General features: G+C 42.0%; 1 protein-coding gene across 3 annotated transcripts in view; it reads left to right on the top strand.

Annotated features, from left to right (window-relative positions):
* Positions 1–673: 673 nt before the first annotated feature.
* KMT5B (lysine methyltransferase 5B) overlaps positions 674–18180 on the top strand; it is a 52982-nt gene continuing 35475 nt past the window's right edge. Inside the window, exons 1-3 of one of the 3 annotated variants that reach the window (XM_005307298.5) lie at positions 674–2723; positions 15223–15465; positions 17070–17217. In XM_005307298.5, coding sequence (XP_005307355.1) covers positions 15306–15465; positions 17070–17217 — 308 coding nt within the window. In that variant the 5' untranslated portion in view covers positions 674–2723; positions 15223–15305. Of the gene's footprint in view, positions 2724–2790; positions 2864–15222; positions 15466–16279; positions 16417–17069; positions 17218–18180 lie in introns of those variants that run through there. The other 2 variants (XM_042862154.2, XM_065591986.1) reach the window with 2 other exon arrangements.

The following is an 18180-nucleotide window of genomic DNA, read 5'->3' as shown; positions in this document are numbered from 1 at the left end:
ATGGCAATTAACTCAGAGGGGGCAAGTTCATAAAGCAAACTGAGCACTCTGGGTCCTTGTATAAATTCAGTTATTAATGTTATCATGGTATCACCATTTGTGATGATATTAAGTATGAGCCATCGCTTCTGATTTAAAATCACTATTTTCAGAGGTTTGCAGCTTGACAGTAAAAGTTTGTCCTCTGGGCTAACAGCTGGCTGCATATTCTCAGCTTTGGAAGCAATTACTTGTTACTAAATTTCAGTAAAATCTATTTAGTAAGGAATTTTTTTTTACTCAAGTCACTTACTAGTTTTAGACACATTTTTTGCTTGCTTGTATAATTCAAACTGTGATTTAAAACAAAATTCCGCAATGAGATTTGATTAAAAATCCTTGGATTTCACATCTTTTAATAGTACTAGTAGAACATGAAGCATTCAATACATGTGCTGAGGTGTTGCTGGCTAGAGGTTTTGTGGCATATGCTCCCTTTTTGAGGGAAATGCATTTGCTATCTTATCTTGACTTCTTAATGTGCTTCAATGCTGCAGAGGCCACCTGAAGTGCTTGTAAAAAATAATAAAACTGGTGATACTAAAAACCAGTCATGCTGTGTATATAGATCCTATGATAAGAAACACAAAGAGCAACTTAAAATATTACACAAGTGCAATATAGCTAATGTGGTGAGAACTTTTATTTTTGAATTTCTTTACTTCTGTAAATATAAAATTTTCCACAATTATTGCATTAACATAGGTTTTCAATTCAATTATATTGGATACCAAATTGCAGTACATTTTCTGCTTAGAGGAGGGAGGAACAATTTTCAGAAATGCCCATGGAATTCTTTTTCTTGCCTCTTTTTAAATGACAGAAAAATAACTATTCTGATGAAGAAAGATCACTAAAAAAGCTAAGGTGCAATACACAAGCATGTGTGTATGAAGCTAAATGATTCTGGCATGCAAACAGCTCAAAATGACATTTCACTGATAAATTACGTGTATTAGTGCACATACTAGTATTAATTTATAAACTAATGGTGATTCATAATTGTAGCCTGTCTTCAGTGGGGTTCTGTTTTATGATGTGCAGTTAACCCTAGAAAACTGTTAGGACATGCATTAAAGATGGTAACTGTGTATTAGGGAAAAGCAGTTCATCTACACCCCAACCCTCTGCCCTAGCCCTGATCCCCTTCCCATACCCCAAACCCCTCATCCTCAGCCAGAGCCTTCATCCCCCCACACCCCAACCCTCTGCCCTAGCTGAGCCCCACCCCACACCCCCCTCCCCAGAGTCCTCACCCCCAGCCAGAGCCCTCATCCCCCCACACATTGTGTAATACAGGGAAACTGTTAAATGATTACTGTTTCTAGCCCATTTTACATTTTTTTAAAAATATATATATTGACTTACAAGGCATGTGGGGGTGGGGCAGGACTTGGACCCATTCTGGGCACCACCAAAAATTATATAAACCTGCTGCCCCTGGTGGGTGTGACGACCCATCCCTGATTTGGGGATTTTGATTGGAAGCCAAAGCAGGACAGTGGCAAGCACCAAAGGACACATACTGTGTTTGCCAGCCCCTGCCTCAGCAGAGCCTCCCCTTCAGCACGGGAGGAATGGCTCCTCAGGCTACAAGTAGCCCAGAGAGGCAGCTATCCAAAGTAAACCCTGGAAACCCCCCGACCCCCATGCACTGAGGTGATGAGCCCCCCCAATGCCCTCCATGCACTGACACACACAGGTGGGTATTTGGAGAGGAGGTTAGAACTCCTCGGGGTCGCCAGGGCGGGAACACTGGAAGGGGGGGGGGACACATCCCCCTCAGAACCCCGCTGGCCGCTCCCGCAGGCGGACAGGTCTCCTCTGTGTGTGCGAACATAGGGTCTCGAGCGACTCTCATTCCCTGTGTAGGGGGTGCGAGGGGCTCATTTTCCTTCCGCCGCGGCCAGTGCCTGGTATTTAAAGGGCAATCGGCGGTGGAAGGATCTTTTACACTCCACTAGTGTCCAGGACTTCTTTTCGTGCTCCGCCGCGGCCGCTCCGTAAATCTCTGGTGTGGCCGGAACTTGTTTCAGTGTGATTGTCTGAATTCTTCCGCTCGGCTCAGAGCCGTGTGAGAGGTCATGGGAGTCGTTCGCCGTACTGTTGCTCCGCCACAGGTGAGGCGCAAACGAAGAGACCCGTTCGGCGTTGCCCCTTCGCTCTGTGAAGTAGCGTGAAGAGACAGAAGGGATTTATTTTGAGGCGTATTCCTCCGCCGCGAGGAGCGATCTAGCAGGGCTAGGCTTGGCGTGTCCCTCCGCCGCCTTGGAGCACACGGACAGGAGGCGCCTCTCTCGGCTGTGTGAGGAGACAGTGGGGCTAGGAGGAAGAGAAGGGACCCGGACGCGCAGCGGAGGCCGCTCTGAGTGTGTGAGCCAAGTGCCGGGGGCTCCCCGCGGAGAAGCAGGAGGCGGTGACTGTCTCGCCACCGCTCCGCAGGGTCTCTGCGAGGGGGCCCAGGGGACTCTTTGTCGCGGGGCCCGGCGGATGGATCTCTAGGCGGCTCTGCCCCACAGCGTTCGGCCGTCGCTGCCGCCATCTTGGATTTTAATCCGCCATTTTTCCCCCTGGAATTATTATTATTATTTTTATGATTAATTTTCCTCTGGTTGGAGCTCGGGGCAGCGGCGGCGGGGCCGGGGACGGCGGCGGGGACCCCAGCGCGGAGGGGCAGCCAGGCGGTAAGTGTTCAGTGGGGTGGGGGGGCTGCCAAGCGGCCTAGGGCCCCGTTTCGGGGGGGCCGTGCCCAAGGGGGCGATCCCCTTCCGGGGAGGGGTCCCCAGCCCAGGGGGTCCTCGGCTGCTGTGGGAGGGGAGTCATGGTGAGCTGGCACGGGGACAGACGGGGCAGCTAATGTGGGGGTGACTGTCGGGGGGGCTGGGGGGAGGGGTCGCGGGAGGCAGTAGCTGGGGCGGTGGGGGCTGCGCCGGGGGCATGGCTTGGATCCCGGGGGGGAGTCGGGCACCGGGGGGAGTGTAATAGCCAGGACCGGAGGGGATGGTGTGGGGGGTAATGTTGGAGGTGACGTGTGGGGCGGGGGGTGCCAGCCGTGTGTCCCCCTCGCTGGGGTGGGGGCGTGTGTGTCTTTCCCCGGGGGAGCGCAGTGCGGCTGGGTGCCACAGCGAGGAGAGCCTGGTCCCACCCGGGGATGTTGCGGGCGATGGGCTGCTCTCTGACAGCTGACATCCTCTGGTTCTAGGGGATTTAAAGGGACCCATGGCGGCTCCGTCGGCCGGGGAGGAATTGATTGACAAGGGAAGTGGTTCTGGGTGTTACGTCTCCTCGTTGGATATGGAGGAAAAGAGGGGGCTGGGTGACCGTGACACCTTTGGCTGCAGTGACCAGGAAGAATGAGGACTTTGAATCCTTCGAAGGGGTGTCTGTTCACATAGTCCAGAGAAGGCAGGAGGCGACCTCAAGGGGGCAGCACAGGATTAGAGAAGAGGCAGAAAGGAGAATAGCATAAAGTTGCATCTTCCCTGGCGATCTGAAGGAGCTTCACCCTAATCCATTTCTTCTCTGCGGTTAGGGTTTGGGGAGTAGTTGCTTGGGTATGTGTGGAAACTGAGGACAGAAGCTCGTTACTGTGCTGGCAACTTTAAGAGATATTAAGAGATCTGATCACTAGAGTTCAGTTGTAGAGTTTGCATCCTTTGTTGCTATGTGTGAATAAATAATATTACAATCTTTTAATCTGTGTTAAATCTCTGCTAGTTGGCTTTTTATCAAACCTGTTTTGAATGTATCGGGGTAGCCGTGTTGGTCTGTATCCACAAAAACAATGACGAGTCCAGTGGCACCTTAAAGACTTCTTTTTGTTTCTGTTTTGAATGGGCATTCTTGGTTCTGAAGACATTGCCATTATATTGAAATGTCTCCTGTTTTCTGTTGATGAAAGACCAAAAGTTCTGAAGTTACAACAGGGATCATGAGGAAGGAAAATGTGTATCCTCATTCAGAATCAAACTTGTACTGGGGACTTTGAATTTAAATGGTCTTTTAAGAAATTCCTCTCTGAAAGAGAAACCATGGGGAAAATGTGTTAAGTTTTACGGAGATGTCTTAACAAATCTGTGACAGAATCCTTTTATATATAGTCTTGAATAATTACCTAATGGTTTCTGTGTATTGATCGCATGTATGTTTATAATATTTCCATTGAAATCTAGGGTAAATTGAAAGTACATGCATTCTGCCTTCAACAAAACATTGAAAAAACTGATTACATTGTAAGTTAGCAAATTAAAGGTGAGTTTTATTTGAGCCAAATGAGCATCAGATTATATATTGACTATAGAAAGGATTTCATAAAGTTGCACTCAAATTTAAAATTCATAAGATTGGGGTTATTTCAAGTTTAATAAATTAATTAGAACTATTAGAATGCGTTTTCATAATACAGCTGTGTACGAACATGCATACACACACATCCTTCAATTTCATTTATTGTTAACCTCTAGGCTGAATTTGTTCAAGATTGCTTAAGATAGCTGAAATAGACTAATGTCTCAGAAGCATAATGGTAGTAAAAATGCATTTGAAACGTACTTAAATTACCCTAAAATAAGATTTTTATTTATTTATTTATTTATTTTTGGTTACAAGACATACGAGTCCTAAATTCTATTTGGTTTATTCATCAAATAACACCTAGTTAACGAGTAGAAATAACATTTGTTTAATGAAGCTACATTATCTTACTTAGTACATGAATTTTTATATATTGTGATCTTTCTAAATGCTTGTCATGATAGAACAGATCCATGTGTATTCATTATAAACTTTGAAGAGGTTTCATATATGTTAGTTCTAATCTGATACATTGGACTGCAGTTCCCAGTATTCCTTTCAGTTCTTACAGTACACTGGTTTAGCCTAAGACACATGCTAGGCACAGTAAGGATTCTATGTTATTTCGCATGATTTTACCATGAGTGTCGGTCTGCTATTCTGAGGTAGCCTCTGCATATTCCCATTTGTGGGATATAGCCTTCCAGTGTCACTGAGCTTCATAAATCTTTTAGAAAAGTAATACCTTTTGGGACTGCATGAGTGCTCCCTCATGGCACCGAACATTTGGAGCCAAAATGATAGACATATGCAATGCCATTAGTGTGTGTTTGTTTCCTTTCCATAGTCATTTACAGGCATAGGGATTTTTGCTTTATGTACAGAGGCTTAGTTTGTTTTCCCCGGCTTATTACTAATATTTTTTGGTAATGTAAATAGCTTTTTTACGGTTTAGGGTTTACGTGTGTAGGAGTTAGTCCAAAAATCTGGGTTCTGAAGCATCATGTCTGATCTGGACCCCACGGAATCAGTGGTGTGAAAAGTCTGATCTAAGTGGCGTTATCTCATGGTTCCCTGTCCTCCTAGGGTTGGATGCACGAACTCCGTGTATAATGTGCCTTGGAGAAAAGGTCATTGCCTGGGTGGTTGTTCGGAATGCTGAACCTTCATTCCTTGGGCCTGAAGGGCTCTCGCACTAAGCCTCCTGTTTTCCTAATTATAGAGGCCTTATTAACTAGATCCGTGGATCTGTCCTTGCCTCAGTGCCCCATATCTATGTAGGGAAAGAGTAAATCTTTGTTGGCTTCAGACCCCTTTAAAGTAGGGAAGCAGAAACCTCTGATGTCAGGCCCAAGATTTTCATCCAGCTCCATGATGGCAGAATGCTCTGTGTTCTCTTCTGAGGCGGAGTTGGTACTGAGGTAGCCAGCTTTATTGCCTCTGAAGGCTCTGACAGTGTTTGCTCCCAGACAGGGACCAGCTGATCTAGTGAACATGCCCCTTTCTGCATTGAAGACTTTTTGTTTTGGGGGTAGTGTTAGTTCTTTGGTGGCAGTGCATTTTTATCCCGTTCCTCTTCAGAGGTATTTTGTGGTGAGTTCTCCTTAGAATCTGGGAGTGTACAAGGGTCTGAGAGTTCAGAGTCTCTAATATGGGGGGCGGGGGGAGGGGAGTTGCCTGTGTTGGCCACCATAACTTCTGAGATGGGCTTGGAGGCTCTCCTGAACAGCTCCATTCACAAGAGAGCTTTGATTGGGCAGATTCTCATTCCCTTTTGGTCTCTGCTATGAGTCTTTGAGGTTTTCAGGATCCTTGAGCAGTCTTCTCCAGATTCCTTTTCCATGCCTCCCCTTTTAATCCATCTCATGTTGAAACATCCCACATCTTGGGGTATGTCTGCACAACAAAGAAAAACCTGCAGCTGGCCCATGCCACCCAACTCATGCTCAGGCTGCGGGGCTGTTTCATTGCTGTGTAGGCCCAAAGGGTTCTAGGGTTGGATGTTCTGCTCCATCTGACAAAGAAGTCAAGAAGATGTATTGGGTAGAAGTGTACTTTTTGTTTGGCGGAGATTTATGTTGATAATTATCAGGCTGTTGTGCCCCAATATCAAATCAGACTTTGGTACATGATGCTCCCTTTACTTGATTATCTCCTGAAGTAAGAAGAAAAGGAAGTGAAAGACATCATTGCTGAGGGGTGTGGTTCCTAAGTATGCCCTCTGTGTCATCAATAACTTGCATCTGACATCATGCTCTGCTTGCATTTGCTGGCATCACTGCATCAAGGCTAGGCATCTTATGCCAAAATCGGGGATTTCTCCTTTAACGTGAAGACCTTATTCAGTAGAAAGACCAATGAGATACTGAAGAAGATGAAGTTTGTGTCTCTTGTTCAATCATTAGGGCTATCCAACATAGGCAGATGTAGTTTTTGTCCAGATCCTTCCACTGCTTCACTTTAACCCTTCTCTCCAGAAGTCTCAACTGTGTCAAACTAAAAAGGCAGGGAGGGTAAGAGGAGGAATTTTAAACAGATATGGTTCTTTAGTGTTCATTTTTCTCCCTACCCAACCTTAAATTGACCTGAGAGCCTAGTCCCAATCTTAATTAGTTAACTCTGTCCTCATTGTCTTCCTTTCTGAGACTATTTGACATCTTTCTTGTGGTGTAAAGTGGAATTACTACTGATCTCTGGGTGTTGCAGTGTGTAATCTAACTTCATCCTGTGCTGCTTCCCAAATCCCTCTTTTTTCCTTTCCCTCTTCAGAAATTCCTCTTTTGACAAAGTGGATTCCTTGTTAAGGTTGAGTGCTACATAGGAGGTTCTAATACAGTAAAAAGAGTGGCTGTCATTTGAGGTTTTTCCACTTTGCAAAAAGAAACTTTGGGTTTTTATCCCATTGTAAGCCTGCAGTGGTTGAACTGATGAATCAGATGGTTTTGGTTTTCCATAAGATTTCCCAAACAGTTTGAATTGTGACTGCTATGAAAGCAAAACAGGCTCTATGGATGTGGTTGGTTGTATCTTATTTTAATTCAAACTATAATGAGAAACTTGTCTGTTGGCTTTAAATAATACAGTTACTAATGAGGGATGTCTAGTATGGCAGATTAGAGTAAATGCCACTTGTATACTTTATATCACCTTTGTTGTGGATGTGTTGAGGCTTATTTTAAAGTTTCCTTTTACACTGAATTAAGCTCTACATCTCTGATATGGTGAATATTGCAGAAGTGAGTCCACAGCGTATTTGATTTCATTCTTTGAACACCATACACTCAAAGGCCTGGGCCACCTTACCAATTTTTGTGGCTTTACAGTGATACTTTCCTAAAATTAAAGAAATTCCATTATGGTTCTAACTGCAACAATAATTCGTATGTCTTGCCACTATATAGTGTTCACTGCAATGCCTTAGATCATCCCTACCACAATGATGCCTCTTGGTAGTACAGCAGTACAGGTAATAGTCCTGCTGACGCGGCAGGTTCGGCCAATCGCGGCCCCCACTGGCCGCAGTTCGCTGTCCCGGGCCAATGGGGGCGACGAGAAGCAGCGTGGGCGAGGGATGCGCTGGCTGCGGCTTCCTGCCGCCCCCATTGGCCCGGAACGGCGAACCGCGGCCAGTGGGGGCCACGATCGGCCGAACCTGCTGCGTCAGCAGGTAAATAAACTGGCCCGGCCCACCAGGGTGCTTACCCTGGCGAGCCGCGTGCCAAATGTTGCCGACCCTTGCTCTATGCAATGCATCCTAAAGAGCATGCAAAACTTGAAATTAGTAGCTTGGATGCTCAATGGAAAGGCCGTCAAGCCTACCTTTCACCCAATCAACAAGAGTCCAGCATAACTGGCAACTTTTTTGCTGGATGTTCTGCCAGTTTCAAAACACGCTTTCTAGAGTAGGGGTGGCCAACCTGTGGCTCCGGAGCCACGTGCGGCTCTTCAGAAGTTTAGTATGCGGCTTGTTGTATAGGCACTGACTCCAGGGCTGGAGCTACAGGCACCAACTTTCCAATGTGCCGGGGGGTGCTCAACCCCTGGCTCTGCCACAGGCCCTGCCCCCACACCACCCCTTCCTGCCCCCTCTCCTGAGCCTTCGTTCCTCCCACTCCCCCTCCTGCATGCCACAAAACAGCTGATCCAGAGGTGCGGGGAGGGAGTGGGAGGTGCTGGGAGCAGGGAGGGCTGGAGCTAATGGGGGGGGGGCTGCTGACATGTTAATGTGGCTCTTTGGTAATGTACATTGGTAAATTCTGGCTCCTTCTCAGGCTCAGGTTGGCCACCCCTGATCTAGAGCTTGGTGCTCTCTGTAGTAAAGTCCCAGTCTGTATGAAAATTGTATTTAATGTGTGATCTAAATAAACGCAGTAGGGAATTCAAGGGAGGTATGGTTTGTTTACAGGTAGGTCCAGAACAGTCAAATGTTGAAGATTGTGTAATTCCTTTGTGAGCTTGAGGGATGGAACTAGTCAGTCTACAGTTTCTGTAATGTGTGTTACCCAAGTATTTTTAGGCCAATTTTTTTCAAACCTATCAAAGACATTTGTCTATGTTAAGGGGTAAATCCATAGCAAGCTTCCATTTAAAAAAAAAAAAAAAGTTGTCTTCTGAGATATTTCATCACAAAAGAGTATCTGAAAAACTTACAAACTTTTGAAAAATACATTTGAGATCTCAGAATTGGCCAAACTGAACCGTTATAAACTTCCCAGAACATTTCACCTTTGGTTCAGAAGTACAAGAAACTTCAGAGAAAAAAGTAACTGTTACAGAAGCTGTAACTATGTGAAAATAGAAGTTTATAAAAAGTACATTCAGAGGTATATTGCAGCACTCTAAGGGTAGGTCTACATTTATGGCGGTGTGCAGAGTACAGACACTGCATGCCTAGGTAGCGTGGGTATAAATACCGGTATAGACGGTGAGGCACAGCTTAGGTGAGGAGAGTGCCCTACATGCCTGAATCTTAAGGAATGTGTCCTATGTGGTGCTTTACTTACCCAAGCAATGCCTCCTACATCTACACTGCTATTTTTAGCAATATAGTTTTCTACTTCCAGAGCCTTTCCCTGCTGCCATGAAAGACTCAGGTGGAAAATTCTCTGGCAGGGGGTGGGTACCAGGGAAAAGTTTCCCCCCTTCCAGAGCTTTTTACTGCTGCGTGTAGCTGCACAGCACAGTGAGTGTGGATGCAGCTTGTTTTTCACTGTGGTGTGTAGCTACATGTCCCCTACACTCTGCTACAAGTGTAGACTAGGCCTAATATTGGTGGCGTGATTTCATTAATACTGTATTAAGCAATGTGGGCAAGTGACATGAAAAAAACTTAGTGAAATGAGTACTGCAAGAATGCTTTTTAAATAGGGTTCTGCCAGATGATCTAATTCTTTGACTAACCACAGCACTTTACGTTTTACACTGTGTTTTCTAGGGATGTGAAGTAATGTAAATATGGCATTTTTACATATATGATTAGCCACTTTATCTTTGTGTACCTTATAGTTTTGGGGGGGTGTTCAGAGAGCACACTAAGAGGTGCTCTGTTTAATAAAAAAAATAAAAATAGATCTCCAACAGAGTTTAGAAGCTGATAAATGTAATTGAATTTATCATCTTGAAGTCAGCACTCAAAGTGTGAGAGATGTGGAGTGAGATTAGGCTGTACATTGAAACTAAGGGCTTGTTTACATGGTGAAATTTACCAGTATAATTATACCATAGTTATACTTGTGTAACTCACCATGTGGACACTCTTGTTCCAGAATAAGAGTTACACTGGTGTAATTAGCTAGTAAATTTCCTGCAGAGAAGCCCAAGTTAGATTTTATTTATGTAGTTTATAGGGTTACTTAGTTTGAAAGACTAACAAGGACCCTTAAATGTATGTGGGGGGTGAAAATTTACCCCCAAGCAGAGGTTTCTACCACTTGAAAAGGAAGAAGAGCCTGAGATTCCATCAGATATGCTGGGGACTTCACTATTGCCATTCTAATGTGGCTACATGGCTATTACAGTGATGGGTGGCAGTATAAAACCCTAAGACAAGATAAACAGAGGCCACTTTAGAGTGTGTGTCTGTGTTTTTGTGTAGTAATGTTTTCATATAGTTTTGAGCTAGAGTGGACTTGTAAAAATCTGCTTGCCCCTGTTGTGTTTTATTGGCTCTGTAAAACATTCTACACTAGAAAGTGTAGCTTTTGCACTTTGCCTCTTTCATAGTAGCACTTGATTTTCGACAGCATTAGCTAGATCTCTGGGTGTTAAAGAGAAATTACATTTTTCTCTAATTGTTCAAATTAAATAGTGTTGCACAATGTACCACATTTTAGAGAATGTTAGAGAATTATTTCAGAATTTAATTTAAACCTCATAAAATCTACCATTGGGGGCCATGATACTTCTCTGGCTGTATGTTTGTTTGTGTTTTTTTTTTTTTTTTTAATTTTTGGCTACAGAGACCGTCTTTACCTTAAAATTTAGCAAGTTAGCGTTGCTTTTGTTTCTCCCCCATGGATCTCTCTCCTGTCCCCCTTTCCCTCCTTTCTTGTCTTATCCAAACTGTTGTCATGTATTATTCTCCTCCTCCATCCTCTCCCTCTTCTCTCCCCCCCCCCCCAAAAAAATTGTACCTATTCTGAATTTACAAATAGTGTTTCTTCAGTGACATCTGCAGAACCAGAGTTAAACTGACTCAAGCCTAGTTTCCTCCTTCATGTAGCGTGTTTGTTTTCCTGGCTGAAGTGTAACTGATGTGATTCTTTCACATGTCACAGTTGGACAGAAACACTTAATGTGGCTATGTTAGAACTCATCTGCTACAATAAAAAGTTCCTTTCCAACAGACTTCAATTGCCTGTACTTCATTTTATTGTAGCTTAGCAAAATTCAGTAAAAGATGCTGGACTGAATTCATGTCCACATGATATTTGTTACCTCTTCACAGCAAAGAGTTGCTAACACAGATTTAATTGAAATACATATAATCTGCCTCCATAGCTGCAGTGGTTTAACCAAAACTTCCTGCTGCATAGCTTTTCTGAGGAAAATTCCAAACCATTTTTTTTTTGGTCATATGCTTTCCATTGCATTCTGAATAATTTCACTTTGTTTTATGATATGACAATTACCAGAAAAGGTTCTTGAACCTCTAGATCTTTGGATTAGCGTTCTAGTAGGTTTTGGAGCTTGTAGTTTTGTTAAAACTTCTGTCCATACTTGTCATGTTTTTCCTTTATCTTTTGTTTGAATAATTATTTGCAGTCTTTTGACAGTACTTCTAGCCATCTGTATTACAAACATTTACTTTATTATATGTCACTGAGCACTTTGGAGGCATAGGATGCCTAATAGAATTATTTTTAACTGATGAAAACATACACTGAACAATGTGGCATACTTTTCCCAAACGTTGAGAATTTATATGTATTGCACTCAAAGATTTTTCTAAAATATCTGATTAGGTCACTAAAAATCTTGCAATCTAATCTGCTAGGATACAACACTTTTCAACTGGTAATACTGTAAATTGAGTGACAAACTCATTGTGTACTCATTTATTTGATGCTATGAAACGGACCCTGCTTTTTCAATTTAACTCCTACAATATCTAAATGCAATTTTCAGATTGTTTAGAACTAGATCACTTTCTCTACAAATCATGTGATCACAAGGATCAAGTTACAGTGGTATACAGAAGCAGTAATGGGTTGCTGATATTATAATTATTTGTGCAAAAGGCTGTGAACAAAAAGTGAGGTTTGCCGGTCATTTACATACTGTAGATTTTCTGCTCTAATTGTGACACTACTTACTACTGGCCCATTGAGCTAGACATAATTTTTTACATGGACCAGTAGATGTAGAGAGAGCCTCAGGCCATTAGATCACTACTAGTTTTAAACTCTGAATTTTAAATGAACAGATTTAACCTTTGCTTTTGATGTCTCTCCCCCCCCCCCCCAATCCATTTATAATGTTGTCAGTTGTCTCTGCTGTTTGTGTTCCTTATTAGTTCATTCTGTTTTAATTGCTCTTCCTAGAGTAATGTCAAGTTGTGCTTTACAGTTCAAAACAAGTTAGTGTTCTTTCACATAGAAATACAGTTGTCTATCAGGAGGTATACTAGAAAATAATCTGCTTACTTTATCGCATATGTTTCCATCAGTTCTGACAGTTGAGTATTCTACTCAGAAACTAGGCACACTCAGAACTTTTAAGTGGACCTTTAGAACTCATAAATTCTGTCTCCTCTGCTTCCAGAAGCTGTAGTTAACTGTGCTGCAATATTATTCCCTCAGATATCAGTGCTTGCAATGGAATATTTCCCTATCGGGGATCAACATGTTTTCTTTTTTATTTACTACTCCAGGACCATAGCTTGAAAACATTTACTAGTCTTTCATGTGTGTGGCAAACTGAGATATTTAACTGTAAAGTCACATCATTCTCATTACTGTCTTTGCCATTTTCCACTCAAATTTCAACACTTGAGTATCTGAGTCTCACAAACTGATGAAGGTAGAAGTGAATGCTTTCTACTATGTAAAAATTGGGATTCTCATTTTTTCAGTATTATCAGTCATTGATTTCTAGCACTAATGATGTAAAGAATATCTGTTACCAAAATCATATGATAATGGTACAAAAATTTTTTGCTAGTCATTATGGTTTGAATTATACCTGTCACTGCTCTCTTAATCTAGCTGGTTTTCTTTTGTTACCAGTTGAGGGATGAATATAGCAAATCCCAGATTTTGGTCTAATGTAATTTTTAATCCCTACATAGTCATTCAAAATTCCATTTATCCAGATGTTTCAGAGACCATTAATTTTTAATGGGGATTTCCTGAACTTGGTTTCAAAACTGAAGTGTTTTGTATTTATCAGCACTGAATGATTAACCAAAGAATTTGAGCACCATATGATATCCATCACTTGTTTGGTAATTTTGTCCAAATGAAACATTGGCTTTAAATGTAAGCATCATCACTCAGAGCTGATTTAGATTGTTATATTTAAGGCTACAATTTTTTCAGGAAAAATTTTAATAACTGTCCCAGCAGAGGTGCAGGAAAACCAGGATATGTCACAGGGAATGGGGGGCTCATAGGGTGGAGCTGTGGTTGGACAGCGAGCCCACTCCACACTTACCCTTCAGCAACGGCTCTTATCCCACAGGGCTGGGCCCCCCTCCCTGCTCCAGGTGTCGCAAGGTGGCCCATGTAGTCACTGCACCACTCAGGTTTGGCGCATCTGCCCCTATGGAGATGGTGGGGAAGTGGGTCATATTTGATTGGCATTGTGACTCCGTGGGCCAGCTTGCAACACCAGTCAAATTTGACCCTCTGCACCTCCTGTGACCATGTGGACCAGCTTGCAATGCTTGAATGGGTAAGGAGCTGCTGCTGTGGGGGTCACAGACTTCATTCAAATTCACGATTACAGTGAACACTGTGATCCCTGTGTCAATATTGTAGCTTATGGCCATGTCTACACTAGAGACCTTACAGTGGCATAGCTGTGCCGATGCAGCTGCGTCATTGTAAAATCTCCCATGTAGCTGCGCTATGTCCACGGGAGAGAGCTCTTCTGTCAACATAATTAAACCAGCCCCAGTGAGCGGTGGTAGATGTGTCAGTGGGAGAGTGTCTCCCGCTGACATAGCTCTGTCGACACCAGCGCTTCTGTCAGTGTAATTTATGTCGCTTAAGGGGGTGGGTTTTTTCCACACCCGTGAGCGACGTAAGTGATATCAACAAAAGTGCTAATATAGACATAGCCTAAGTTATGGCTGTGTGAAAGACTTATACAAACAGGAGAAACCATCTAAGACCTGGATCCTTTAAGTGCCTTCTAAATATGCTCTAGTGCTTACAGTTGAATATGGGGTGGACAGCAGCAGTGCATCACCAGAGTCCATCACAGGCAGCTGGGCTACAGCTTTCTTTGGGGAGGGCATGATTGTCAGACATTTTACGCCTGGAGCTGCTTCTGGCCTATTGTATATACTATTTTTATAAGTGGTCGAACTGTGTGTGTTTGAAAACATGATTTAAAATGAAACTTTGAATCATTGTTTCCATCAGAAATGTCAAACACTTATTGGGTAGCATTCCCCCAGTATTTTCTGATATGGAGGTGTCAAGTTTTCTTACCCTGTTTCAGAACCTCCACTGCTGTGGATCAAGTGTTTGTTGCACTTGATCACAAATAAATAAGGGTGTCTGTGATGGCTTCTGCCAGGGCTCCTAGTTTGAGTCATATGAAATCTGTTTTGTTTCTTTCTGTACCCTGAGTGCTGCCAGAAAGTTATAAACCCCGTGAGCATAATGCCAGTTGACATGATAATCACCATCACCTATGCTGGTTAAGTTTATAACTTTTAAGATTCATCTTTAAAAATAAAAAAAATAGGACTCGTAGTATTTACAAGCTCCATAGACCAACTCAGATTGTAAACTGTTTTGGGGTGAGAAACTTTTTTGGATTACTTATGTCTATAAAGTACTTCACACGCTTATGGTACCATATGGTAATGTAGAAGTAATAATGCCTTTCAGCATTAATCAGCCCAGTTGCTGATACTCTCTTGTCTCTTCAAAGACATGGTGCTTTGACATGCATAACTTCCAGTTGTGCATCCTGATCAGTGAAACTTTTGTTTGTATCAAAGTATAAGTCCTTTAAATATTTCAAACTAGCAAGTACTCAGTTGGTTTCTTGATTATTATTTTTTAAAGCTTATGGTTCTTGTAATTTGTTATAGTTTTACAATAATTCTTACCATTCCTGAGCACCTCTGAGATTTTGTCTTAAAACTGTGCTTTGAAAATGGCTTCTCATTTAGTTTTAATCTTTTTGTATATTTTGGTGTTTTGTTTCCACTAGGAATTGAAACTGAAATTATTGACCCACTTCTCCAAGCCTTTTGAAAAGTGACTAAATGCAACTGGGTCAGGCTGTCTGTGGGAATGAAGTGGCTGGGAGAATCCAAGAACATGGTGGTGAATGGCAGGAAAAATGGAGGAAAGTTGTCTAATGAACATCAGCAGAATGAGTCCAAGTTGCAGCACACTGGAAAGGAGAATCCAAAGACTAGCAAAAATGGAGTTGAGAGAAGATCAAGCAGATGTATGTACATGTTTGTGGGGTTGGGTTGTGATGTGAATCATAGTAGCATCTTGCTTACTGATTTGTTAGCTTTTTAATTGCTTATTCTGAAATCTTGAGATACATGGTTAGTTAACTGGGAAGGCTGTTTTTAGCAGTAGAATATTTTTATTATACTTGTAATTCAGTCGTGATTATTTCAGAAATAAGTTTCTATTAAGTCCCATTGAAAAGTTAAATTCAAATGATTTAACTTTGATTTATTTTGAATTCAGTGGGAAAAAATTGCATACAGCAAACATCCTTAATATGTGACGGCTAAGAACTAACATGGTTGCAGAGTGGACTTTAGATATATTCTAAAATAATAATTTGTCCACTAATCTTGTGGAACTAGTTGTGAAAGTTACATAAATATCATGCTTGTATAGGTAAACCCCAATTTTATTAGTCACACCTACGTCAGTAATCCATTGTAAAACTGAGGTTTCTTAAAAACAAATTTAAATTTTTATTATGGATTTCAAGTAGAGAACCGGATACAAATTTCAGGTAACACTGGTATTTGGAGTTTGGAAAATCAGGCTTTACTTTTATGTTGTTAATTTAAAATCTGAGGCAAATATTGCTGAATTTTGTACTGGTAATGATTTTATGAGCACATATCTTTAGGCACCCTTAACAGTATTTTAAAAATCAAATTACACCATCCATTCTGCGTAGCACTACTAACCAACAATAGCTAGGAAAAACAATCTTCCCTTTGTGTCCTCACTTTCCCCCTTCCTGACGACTCATTACTCTCCTAATTATCCTCTTTAGATGGGCCTTTTGCACGTCTGAAATGTTAACAGATTTGGGTTACTTCATTCTGGGTGAAATGGTACAAGTTCCAAGGTCAAGGAGAACGTCCTACCAGCAATCCCCTTTCTTGCGGATCTTGGAGTACTGTTACAATAACCTTAAGTTCAGGTATACCACTATAAAAAGCATGCTTCCAAACTTAGCCCCAGCTTCATTTGCTGAATGGTTTTAGGAGGTTTTTGTGAAGCACACTGCAACAATCTAACCTCTAGGCAAGGATGGTATGTGAGACTGTTTGCAAGGTCTGCATCTGAAAGAAATGTCAGTTTCCTGGCCATATTTAAATAATAGGAGATCATCTAAACCAAATTCTAGGTCAGCCTAGAATTAGAGAAAGCTGCCGTTTCATCTGGTCTTTCACCCGGTCCAAGAAAGATAGCATCCTAATTGTTTCATGGCCCCTTGCCACAGAGACCAAAGGAGATCAAATAAAACGAAAGAATGAGAACCTACATCATGAACTCACAGGGCAGAGATCACACTCATGGACCTCGCTTCTTCCCCTCTCCCATTATACTTCCAATCAACAAAACAGGCTGCTGGAATCCCTGGTGATAGCAGAGTGGTCTCTCTTAAAGGGATTTACTTTTAGCTGGTGTCCCAGCTGATTGAGGGCATCCAAGCCAGAGCTGCACTAGTGCAGTGCCTCGCACTTCTTGTTGCTGCTGGTATCCTTGGTGGCGTTGCCCTTTTAAAGGGAGGATACTATAAGATTGAATAGTTTTCTATTTAAGTAACCCTGGTGTGTTTGCTTTTCGCAGGTAGTGGTGCTTCAGGATTTGAGGGCCAAAGTCGCTACGTGCCTTCCTCTGGAATGTCTGCCAAGGAGCTGTGTGAAAATGATGACCTAGCAACTAGTTTGGTTCTTGATCCCTATTTAGGTTTTCAGACACACAAAATGAATACTAGGTAACTTTGTTTGCCTTTATTTACCTAGCAGAGAAATAATCATCATAATGATGTAGGGTAAATGAGGAATTTCTTGCATATCTGTAGAAATTTACAAAATGGTAATATCTGTTTTTATATTCTTGTTCTGTTGGGTAACTTTAGCCTTCAGAGTGGTGCTGCTCTGGTAAATGGGACTCAGAGCATGGTAGCAACATGTAGCTGCACCACTATAGTTGGTATTTCCATTAAACCCTGTTGTCAAGTTCCATTATTGAGCAGGAACTTAATAGAAAGTTTCTTAATCTAAGTAACAGTTACGTTAATCAGTTCAGAAGGGGTTATATTATTAGCCTTTTGAAATAATGTTTGGTGGTAAAAGTAAAATTTTTGTTACTTCAGGTGTTGGACTTCCTTCAGTCTCTGATTTATTAAAAGGTTTAGTGTGACCATTTAAATGTTGTTGGCACTAAGGCCAACAATCTCAAACAAGTGTATGCAAAATCCCACTAGAGGGATTCAGTTCAGATTGTCTGTATATATGCCTATATACATGTACACACTTGGGACTTGCGCACCCAAGTCGGGCGTATACGTTTGTACTTAGACACACATCTTCCTGAAAACTTGAACCTAAAATTGGTATGGATCGGTGTCTGGTTTTTGAGTGTTTATTCCTATTTTTCAGAAATACTATAGATTATACACAGTCTGTAACATCCTGTTAAATTAAATTGCCCGTGTATGGACTTTTATTGCAGTAGTTTAATTCTATATGCTTACCAAAAATGCATATAATTGTGGGAGGAACTGTCTCTTATTTTGTGTTGGGCATTATAAACACAATGGGGCCTTGATCTCAGTTGGAGCCTTATTACAAATAGAAAATAATAAGCAGATAATTCAACCAGTTCATACTAATATTTCCTTGGATAAAGTTTTGTTTTGATTTATTGAAGATCCAAAATATTTGACTATTATGTT

This window comes from Chrysemys picta, chromosome 4 (assembly GCF_011386835.1).
Source record: "Chrysemys picta bellii isolate R12L10 chromosome 4, ASM1138683v2, whole genome shotgun sequence".
NCBI classification, from domain to species: domain Eukaryota; kingdom Metazoa; phylum Chordata; order Testudines; family Emydidae; genus Chrysemys; species Chrysemys picta.
This window is presented reverse-complemented; position numbering and strand designations above follow the sequence as displayed.